General features: G+C 42.0%; 1 protein-coding gene across 1 annotated transcript; it reads left to right on the top strand.

Annotated features, from left to right (window-relative positions):
• Window positions 1–8,915: 8,915 nt before the first annotated feature.
• On the top strand, window positions 8,916–10,411 carry LOC142488695 (uncharacterized). The gene is made up of 2 exons (XM_075589093.1): window positions 8,916–8,988; window positions 9,352–10,411. Exons 1-2 carry the CDS (start codon window positions 8,940–8,942, stop codon window positions 10,401–10,403), a joined length of 1,101 nt encoding a protein of 366 aa, XP_075445208.1. The 5' UTR covers window positions 8,916–8,939; the 3' UTR covers window positions 10,404–10,411.
• The last annotated feature ends 390 nt before the right edge of the window (window positions 10,412–10,801 follow it).

Genomic DNA, 10,801 nt, shown 5'->3' with positions numbered 1-10,801 from the left:
TCCGTTATGTTCTCTGACTGGCCTTCAAATGACACAGAATGAGACCTTGTTTCATAGTCCGAATTTTCTGAGTCAAAGCTGGAAGTTTCTGTATGTCTGGTTTTTAAGATAGATTTCCCCGGTGTTTTATAAGGGCGTTTTCTGGAGTTCCCCTTTGGTGTACTGAAACCAAACCCCTCTCTAGCCAACTGTGGCCTTTGCCAGCAATACACTTGGCCCTTGATGTAATCGGCCTTATCCCTCTCAAACTTATTGTGTTTTTTGTCGCTAATGTCATCTTCTATAACTTCTATATTAGATAGTAAAGTTTTGTCATTTTTAACAAATTGTTCCATTTTCGCAAATGGTTGTAGTTTGGCTCTTAAAATGTTAATTTCGGACATGATTACAGCTTTCTCAGTTAGTTTCTGTTGTATAATTAACTCCATTAATTGAATTGAACAATGGTCCAAGATTTTAACCCAATCTAACTCAAATTGCTTGTTGGTGAACCCAAATGTGGGCGTTTTCTTGATCCGTAGACCTCTGGGAATTCTATTACATCTAACATAATTTTCTAACGATGTAATTTCCCACCAAAGCTTTATATTCTGGACTAACAGTCTCTCAAGTTTTACAAAATAATGGGTTAAGTCTGATGGTACTTCACATGTGATATCCTTGATCTCCTCAAACAAGTGTGCTGCTTTCTTTGACCTTTTAGTGTCATCGCCACAGACATAAACATAGTTATCGCCATCACTAGGAACTGTATCCGTTTCACATTCTTCCATGATATATATGAGTATATCAAAAAATACGTATAAAAATCCTTTATATTTAAAAACGTGTATAGATCTTGAAAAAGATAAAAAGAAAAAGAAAAAGTAAATAAAGATATTAAAGATATTATAAATACACCTGGTTGTCCACAAAAATTGAATAAATGGTATAAAGCATATGCAAATGTTATATATAACAGCACATAGTCCAATAGTGGTTCAAGATATGAGTCTTCAATCCTTAAATGATCCACAAAGTGAGCTACCAGACATAAAGTAGTAAATAGGAAAAATAAGGGATATCCCCAAAAGACTGATGCTACAACCTTGCAGGTATTGTGGACAAGTGGAGAGAGTCAGTATGAAACCACCGCAGCAACACGATAAAACATTCAATAAATCCTTCAAATATTCAATTGTGAACCCTTATCTTAGATGTAAATATAAATAAAATGCGGCACACTAAGTTCAATACATCTATTCATGATGGGTGCCCTATCTTTGTGACAACATACAGTAAGCAATCAAAGTCCATCCGTGATATAATCAACAAACATTGGGCAACAATAAGCCTAGATAGAGATATTTCAGATATTACAAAAAATAGACCAAGATTCAGTTACCGTAAAGCAAAAACGCTAGGGACACTTTTATCACCCAGTCTCTTTGACTCCCGCTCTAATTATAAGATTCAAAACATACCCCAAGGGTTCTTCACATGTGGCCATTGTTCAATGTGCTGCTATGCTCAGCCCACAAAAATCATTATGTGTAACTCTAACAATAAGAAGTTTAAGATCACTAGCTTCATTAACTGCAACAGTAGCTTTGTGATTTACATGCTATCATGTGGTTGTAAAAAGTCTTATGTGGGTCGGACCACCAGACCTTTAAAGACAAGAATAGCAGAACACGTGAGGCTTATTAAAAAACGTGATAGTGGTCATCCAGTTTCCAGGCATTTCAGCCTTTGTCCCAGGGGAGGTATAGCGAATTTTACATTCTCAGCGATTGAACATGTACCATGTCACCCAAGAGGAGGCGATAGGGTTAATAGATTGAATAGACAGGAGATGTTTTGGATCCACACCTTAAGTACGCTTTATCCCTCTGGTATAAATATAGATTGGGAGCTAAAACATTTCTTAACTACTTAGCCTTCCTCTGAGTGATACACTTGAGACCCCTATTATGGGGATACTTAAAGGAATAGTTATAGGAGTGGGAAGCTCATGTATGATGTTTATAACAACATTCTCTGGTTATGTATTGGTTATATATAGATTTCCACATATCTCATTAGGATCTGAGCCAGTCACTATGTTCTGTCCATGGTCCAACCTGTTTTAATGACGTAGTATAGATAGTAATTAATTATGTATTTAGTGTAGATGTTACTTTGTATGGTAGTCTTGGGCACACTAGAAGTTTATTTTACTTCTTTAATATAATGATGAAGATCTGCGTGGTTGAATTAGCTGTTGTTAAAAATATTATGACATTCAACCACAATCTGTGTCCAGGTAGGATACCCATTGTAGCTACTGCTCTTTAGGGTCCACATATTTGCTTGCTTTTAACTCCGTTTGTTAATTATTAGTATGTTTCGATTTTGTGATTTATTGTAATTGCAATAAGTCTATATGGTCGCATTATCTGTTTATTGTTAGCGCTTCCCTATCCCCCCCCTATGTATGCCGATCTGACTCAAATTCTATTGGTACTTAGTTCATTGGTGGGAGTATTACACGTGATGTTGTTCAGCCAGTGAGCATCCAGTACGGCCTACTTATGGGAGGGATTACGGAGTGGAAGGCACTCTTTGATAAAGTTCTGTTCCCAGAACGAAACGCGTCAGAGTGTCTTAGACATGTGGATGTTCTTTTTGATGTAATAAAGTTTTTTTCGTTTTATACGCCTGGTTGGAGAGTTTTTTCCAGAGGAGCAGTGACCGCCGTTTTCCACCTTTTACTTACCTTACTGAATAGCAGTAGGCATTTTGGCCAATAAGTGCTCGATAAGTGGCTTATCAACGCTTATAGCATAGGCCCATTGAGTTTGAGGCAGCAGAGCACGATCCACTAGAACAGTGGTCCCCAAGGACCACTGACAGTGCAGGTTTTAAGGATACCCCTGTTTGAGCACAGGTGGTTCAGTCAAAATGATTGAGTCACCTGTGCTTAAGCAGGGGTATCCTTAAAACCTGCACTGGATGACTGGAGTTGGGGACCATTGCACTAGAACAATGCCAGGAGGCAATCAGAGACTTGCGACTGGATTTAAGCTGTGATGTTAGGGGTGGATAGAGAGGAGAGCGGTCAGCATTAGCGAAAGCAGTGGAGAGATCAAGTAGTCTAAGCAGGGAAAAATGACATTGGGATTTAGCTTCATCGAGATCATTGGCTACTTCAGTGAGCACAGTCTCAGGTGAGTGAACTGCACGGAAACCAGATTGCACAGGGTCCAAGAGGGCATGGAATTTAATAAGTGCTTAATTAAAGACGTTCTAGCAGTTTGAAGGCAGAAGGCAGGATGGACAAAGGGTGGTAGTTAGACATGTAGGTCAAGGGTGTTGTTTTCGAAAATAAATTTCACCAATGCATGCTTAAAACATGAGGGGAAAGTGCCAATTGAAAGAGTGTAGATATGGGTGACAATGGGGACTTGGATAAGACCAATGAGGTCTGATAAGGTGTCAGGGAAGAGGATCAAGAGAGAAAGTTGTAGAAGGAGAAAGGACAATCAGTGAAGAAACTTCCAACTCTGTCTGAGACACGTAAATGTGCTCACAAGTGATATTGTTATTTGCTGTACACTGCACGGTGGAGGGTTTTTGTCACTTTTTTACTCACCATAAGTTATACAATGTGTGATTGAAACCTATTACAACTTTGCAATGTAAGCTAGTATAACCAGTATCACACTGAAGAGACCCAAAAGGTTGAAACAGCTTTCTGTGAGTAGGTTTTACTGGCTTTGCACTTCCTTAACCCAGGCTGTGCTGAAAAGCTGTGTAATGTAGCAGGCGTAAGCTTATAGGGGTTGTCCATGTTACAATGGGCGTGAAGTAAAAAGTGACACTATGCTCATTTACATGTAATTACCCAGAATCCCTGGCTGCACTGGAAGTAACGTATGCTGAGATAATGGGGAAAAGTAGGGTTGCAGACCTGTCTGAGACGTGAATGTGCTCACAAGTGGCATTTTTATTTGCTGAACTCTGTACAGTGGAGAAGTCTCACTCTTGTTATGGACTCACTTCCTGTACACTATGTATCTCTCCAGCCCCTGAATGTCTCTCCACTGTCTCCTTTTATTGTGCTGTCTCTCCCCCATGTGTCCTGCATTCATTCTACCTTTGTCACTGTGTCTCTCCTCATCATGTGCCCTGCACCCTACTTCTGTCATGGTCTCCTCCCCATGTGTTCTTCATTTTGCTTCTGTTCCTGTGTCTTTCAGCTGATCTGTGCCTTCCACCTTCCACTGTCATAACTCTTCTTACTGTATATCCCTTCACTGTTCTGCAACTCTGTCACTGTGTCTCTGTCCCTCTCTGAGTATTTATTAGCAGTGATTGAGGCTGTGCTGGCTGCATTTCTCACACAGTTTCTCCTCCTCTAGTTGTGGTGGCCACTCCTCCTCTCTGCAGCAGGAAGGGAGGAGATGGGGCAGACTGAAAATAGCTGACTCACAATTAGGATTCCCTGGGGTCCTGCTACTCGCTGGAAAGCTCCATAGTTAACAGCAGTGGAGGACTTGTTTCTTTAGGGGGGAGGGGGTGTGGAGGTTAGCAAAACAGAATTAGGTGAGCTCAGACCGACCCATATAACAAAATCCATCAGTAACACTATATCTTTCAATGCTGTGCTGCTAGGAAAAGAGAATTGGCAATACCTTTATGGAAAACAAATACATACACCCTGTGCTACTTTCCAAATTGACTTGCAATTTATTAGTGACATTTAGCATTTTTCATCCCAAGTCTTTTAACAAAGGAGCCATTTGGTTGTATCTGTTGATCAAAAAAATATTTAAGCCTGCCAACCCCATCAAGGTAAACCCATTGTAGGCCTCTGGCATTCTCAGCGCACCATGCTGAGGCGCACTGCTGCTCGGCACTGAGCCCCTGCAGCCGCAATGAGAGCGGCTTTAGCAGGGGCTCGCGCACGCTTGCGGAAGTGTGTGTCACCGAGTCTTGAAGATTTGGCGCTCGCCGGAGCGCAGGGCCGGTCACGTGAGCGGTTCGCTTCGTGACGTCACTGGCCCGCCCTCAGACCCGCCCCCGTCACGCCCACGGATGGCGCGCTGTGTAAGGCCAATTACAGGATTGAAACAGGGGGTCTCTGGAGATGAACTGTGTTAATTTCAGCTCTGGGGACCCCCTGCTTCCAGAGATACTTACCTCCCTATGGGGTGCCTGTATCTGCAGCTAGGGAACTCTGAGTCTAACATAATAGCGACATTTAAATGTCCCGTGTCGCGCGGGCCAGTAGGAAGCTGGGATGTCATCCCTTGTGGCTTCCTATTGGCCCACGTGGCCGGGACATTTAAACTCCACAGAGATACCGGCACCCCCTACGGAGGTAATTATCTCGGGAAGCAGAGTGTCCCTGTAGCTGAAATTAACACAGTTCAGCTCCAGAGACCCCCTGCTTCTATCCTGTAATAAAAAATTAAAAAACTGAATTGCACCCTGTTTTGCTGCTGTATCGTAACTGTCTTACTTATATTAATCTTATGGGTGGTGGAATTGGTTCTTGTCGGGAACACTGAAACTAAGCCTGTCAGCTACTTACGTCCATCTCTTTGACTAATGGTGGCACCATAATTAACTTGTAAGCAAAAGAATAGTTAACCAGCAATGTTAATGACTATGGGCCTCATGCAGTAAGCGACGATTATGTGAAATCGGCAAGCTTATCGATTAGTCATGTTATTGGCGTTTTTCCCTCTCCGTATGCAGTAAGTGCCGAATACATTCAAAATCAACCAGAAAACAAATCCGCCCACTCTCACGATGATGAGCCGATCACACACAGGTGTATCGGCGTGCGTGGCGGGGTGCTGTTAGGTTGCACAATCACAAATCTTGCTGAATCAGGCGAAACAAGCATGTTTTTGATTGCGCGCCATATTTAAAGGCAACGTGTACTGCTAATCATTCTCTGTGTTGTTGGGAGTGAGAGAGAGAGAGAGACGCACAGAGCTGGACGATTGAAGATTTGCATATTGACTGAGAGACTTGTTGTGTATTGGGTGAGCTTTGTCCTTTGTTGTTTTGTTTACATCTTTGTCTTGTTTTATATGTGGAAGTGGGTCGTGTGATTGCCTGTACATTTCTTGTCTGTTTTTTGTGAGTGCTGGAAGTATGCCCGCAAAGCGTGGGAAGAGTGATGCTGGTGGGAGTGGGAGTGCTACTCGTGCGAGTACGCGTCGGAGTGAACGTTCTGTTCAGGGGAGTGATGTTGCTGGTGCACCGAGTGGTGTTGCTGGGAGTGGGAGTGCTGTTGTTGGGAGTGGGAGTGCTGGTGCTGCGAGTGGTGTTGCTGGGAGTGGGAGTGGTGTTGCTGGGAGTGGGAGTGCTGTTGTTGGGAGTGGGAGTGCTGGTGCTGCGAGTGGTGTTGCTGGGAGTGGGAGTGCTGTTGTTGGGAGTGGGAGTGCTGTTGTTGGGAGTGGGAGTGCTGTTGCTGTGAGTGGGAGTGCTGGTGCTGGGAGTGGGAGTGCTGTTGCTGTGAGTGGGAGTGCTGGTGCTGGGAGTGCTGGTGCTAGGAGTGTGAGTGCTGGTGCTAGGAGTGTGAGTGCTGGTGCTAGGAGTGGGAGTGCTGGTGCTAGGAGTGGGAGTGCTGGTGCTGGGAGTGCTGCTGGTGGCGCAGTTGCTGATGGGGTGTCTGGTGGTGGCGTGCTTGCTGGTGGCCAGCTTTTGGAGGCTCTTCCATTGGAAGAAGGAGAGTCCAGTCAGCACCAGCCAAGCTCTGACCCTAAACCTGCTCGGAAAAAACGTGTGGAGAAGCCACGTAATCCTCGCTTCAATGACCAGGAAAATAGGGCTCTTGTCACTGGCATTCTGGAGCACTATGACAGTCTCTATGGACATTTAGTAGGTAAGTGTAACTTTACATTTATTATTCAAATACATGTGATCCTAGGTCATCTGAGTTTTGTTCATATGCAAATATGGGTACACAATATCTTTCTATGTTCATTAGTGTGGAAACACAGCTTTTTATCATGCCTTACAAGGACAAATAAACACAGGCGGTCAATTTGCCAGAACTGCATACAATATGAATGCAACCTTGCTTACATGTATAGGTTTAGTAGTGAATGCTCATGTGCTGCACATATTACACATAAAACAGCATGTTTGCTATCTCTTGGAACAGCTAGCAGTGTAGGAAACTGGTGCTTATATTATTATTAATTTACCTCATATCTTTTATATGTTTTTCAAGGGCGGACAAGTGCAGCAAGCAAAAAAGAAATGTGGGACACAATAGTCATTGGTGTCAATGCCTGTGGGAATAGTGTCAGGGACAAGTATCATTGTCGGAAAAGATTTGATGATATTAGGTCCAAATTGAAAAAGAAAATACAAGACCAACGCGTGCATGCTACTGGCACTGGAGGTGGGCCCACACCACAACGTCTCATATTGACTCCATTGGAGGAGCTGCTTCGGCCAAAATTACTTACCGTCGTCGTGGAAGGCTTGGCTGGTGACCGTGACATTGGAATTTATCCGTCACAATTTCCAGCAGGTGATAAATATTACTGTACTAGGCGTGTCGTTGCTTACAGTTATTTTGCATATTTACACTGCTTTTTATACTGTCTTCACAATATAAGCATACCTGCATCTATATATGTATATGTCTGATTCTGTATATATATATCTCAAAATAGACATATATGTAGTAGTCCTACTAAAAGCAGTAACTAATATAGCACGTGCCATTGCGTGCTCATTTACATGTGAATTCCCAAAATGCATAGCTGCAGTGGAAGCAATTGATGGTGGGCGAAGATGGGGAACAACAGGGTAGTACACATGTGTAACACATGTTAATCAGAAATTATTAGTAGCTACAGGTACAGAACAGAAATATGTATCATATTATTGTGTATTTTATTGATTTTACTCCGACAAACATGACATTACTGCCTATTTTAAGCATGCATCAAAGAAATTGCATGTAACGGCCTACAAACATCACTGGCACTAACACATCTATAGTTGCTTATGAAAAGGTCCATTTTTGCTTTATGTCATATACAGACAGCATAATGAGGCACACGTATCATATGTTATGTCATTGTTTTCATAACTTAAACACTGCAGATGACTACTTAGCTCATCTACCATTGTGTTAAAGCAGCTGCAATTAATATCTCATCACAGCATACACTTCAACAGAGGGGGTGGGGTTCAGCACACACACTAATTACAGCCTCATTTCACGGTCAACTTAGTTCACACCATTTGCACCTGTTTCAAGTCATTGAAAGGTGTGGCTGATTAGGCTTTTTGGGGAAGGGAATACCTTTCTTACAACCTGAATAGCACAACTGAAGTTAATCACACTCATTTGAAAGCTTAACTCTAGCTACTAAATGCCCCAACAACTCATTACTTATCAAAGCGTACGTCACACATTAGTTCACTCATATCTATAGTTGAACTACTATGAAAGACACATTATCACACACTGCATGTGTTGTCTTGTTGAGTCACAGCCACATTCAGGTGTGCCACATCTTCGATTAATGTACCACACATATCCTCTACCAAAAACAACACTTTTTGCAATATGACCACCTTCATGATAACCATTGTGAATGGTCATCTCATGATAGTTATGTACATTATGATACTGATATCACTACACAACATATGATTTTTATGTACTCATTTAATCTATTTATCCTCACGCATTACTGCAGAAACATAGTATGTTGTATGTTAGGGAACTCAAAAATTCTAAGTACACAGGCATGTACAGTGTTATTACAACTATTTATGTTCACTTTCACACACATTTTCGGTTAAGGAACTGATGTTGTTAGTTAATCATAAATACAGAACATACAATAAGTGTTTGTTCAATATTTACACATGTAAATGTAAAACTTATGTTATTGTTATATATAGTTGCCCCTGGAGGACATGTGTCACCTGAGATGGAACAAGTGTCTTCACCTGGGTCAGCCAGCTCAACACTACTAGAAGGTGAGTGTATCATTTGCTGGCCATATAATATGTGCTCTTCTATATGTTATGTTGTCATGTGCATTATTTGTTTTGCACATCTTCTTTAAATAGGATTACTTAGTGTCAGTGAAAATTAAGTGTAAGGCAACATGTATTGTGTTAGTGATGTTAATTATCATGTAGGACTTCTGAGTTTAGAGCAACTTTTCATTCATTCATATTTCATACTGAGTCCAAACATTATTCGTAAGTCAAGGTAGTTTTTAATGAGGTTATAAAACGTATGCTAACATGTTAGGTGTTACTTAGGACACAGTACAATTACATAGTAACACAGCATACATTAACATGCCATTTAATAATGTGTACATTTCTTTTTAGAACATCATGGTGATGAGGATGATGAGTATGATGAGGATGACGCCACAGAAGAGACTGAAATACAATCATGTGACCATGAAGAGGTGCCAATAGAAACTGTTGTACCGCCAAATCGTCCATCAACTTCCACATACGATGCAATTGTAGCTTCAGAGGGAAAAATAGTGGACGCAGAAAATCGTCGCCATTCAGACATGATGACAGTGCTGGAAAGGATGATTGGACTGCAGGAAGAAACAGTATCACAATTGGCACATCTCCACAGAGTCTTCATTGAAGTGCCTAAACAGTTGCAAAAAATCAACACCTCATTCGAAGCATTAGTTGTTCAGCAAACACAAGCTAATTACTGGAGAATGACTAATGTACCACAATTCAACACCTCCCAGCCAGGATCTGTTCATGCAGGTCAGTTTTCACCACATTCATCTGATATTCATTCACCAGGCCCAAATGTTACCGGTCAAGTAGCAGACATTGCTGTGCAGGTTCCTGATGACATCCTACCGCTGCCATCTGTACAAATTCAGCAGCAGACACCTACAAAGGAGGCGACAAAAACAAAACAAGACACACATGAAACAGACCAACCATCACTTGTGCAGTGTCTACCAACTTGCTCACATGTGTCACTGGGCACAAGCCCTGTCCGTGAACAGTCACTACCCAAAAGCCCTGTAGGTGAGTCGCTGCCCAAAAGCCCTGTAGGTGAATCGCTGCCCAAAAGCCCTGTAGGTGAGTCGCTGCCCAAAAGCCCTGTAGGTGAGTCGCTGCCCAAAAGCCCTGTAGGTGAATCGCTGCCCAAAAGCCCTGTAGGTGAATCGCTGCCCAAAAGCCCTGTAGGTGAATCACTGGCCACAAGCCCTGTAGGTGAGTCACTGGCCACAAGCCCCGTAGGTGAACAGTCACTGGCCACAAGCCCTGCCCGTGAAGTGCCAGAGGCCACTCAAAGTGGCTCTGTTGTGCCTAAAGTTGGTGGCAAAAGAAAAAGGAAAATTCAAGAGACAACAAGCAGGCCTGTTACTCGCTCGCAAAAGGAACAAAAAAAATAAATGTTATAATTCAGAAAATATGTGTTTGGCCTTGTTTTGTTGACTTCAGATTATCTAATTACTATTGTATGTATGCTGAAGACTGTGTTGTTTCCAAACTTTCAACTATGTTCTTGTACACGTGAAGTTTTGGAAATGTTAACACTCATAATTAATTGTGTTATAAATATTTATGTTGTAATCGTCTGTTCAGTAATGGTCCACCAGGAGCCAGTTGCTAAGTTTAGAGAAGCTGCCATTGACTTTGCAGCAAAACATTGCATTTGGGTGTGTTAATTGATGTAAGAATTGCATATGCATATTAGTCACATGCAATTATTAAAACACCTAAGTAACTGCAAACATCTTTCTTGTACGTGTACAGCAGGATTATGTGTAAATTATTACTTACCTTTGCC

The sequence above is a fragment of the Ascaphus truei genome, chromosome 2 (genome assembly GCF_040206685.1).
Source record: "Ascaphus truei isolate aAscTru1 chromosome 2, aAscTru1.hap1, whole genome shotgun sequence".
Taxonomy (NCBI): domain Eukaryota; kingdom Metazoa; phylum Chordata; class Amphibia; order Anura; family Ascaphidae; genus Ascaphus; species Ascaphus truei.
This window is presented reverse-complemented; position numbering and strand designations above follow the sequence as displayed.

Coding starts and splice junctions, on each gene's coding strand:
- LOC142488695 (XM_075589093.1), top strand. CDS start 8,940: ATGGAACAAGTGTCTTCACCTGGGTCAGCCAGCTCAACACTACTAGAA. Junction 8,989..9,351: donor CAGCTCAACACTACTAGAAG/GTGAGTGTATCA, acceptor ATTTCTTTTTAG/AACATCATGGTGATGAGGAT.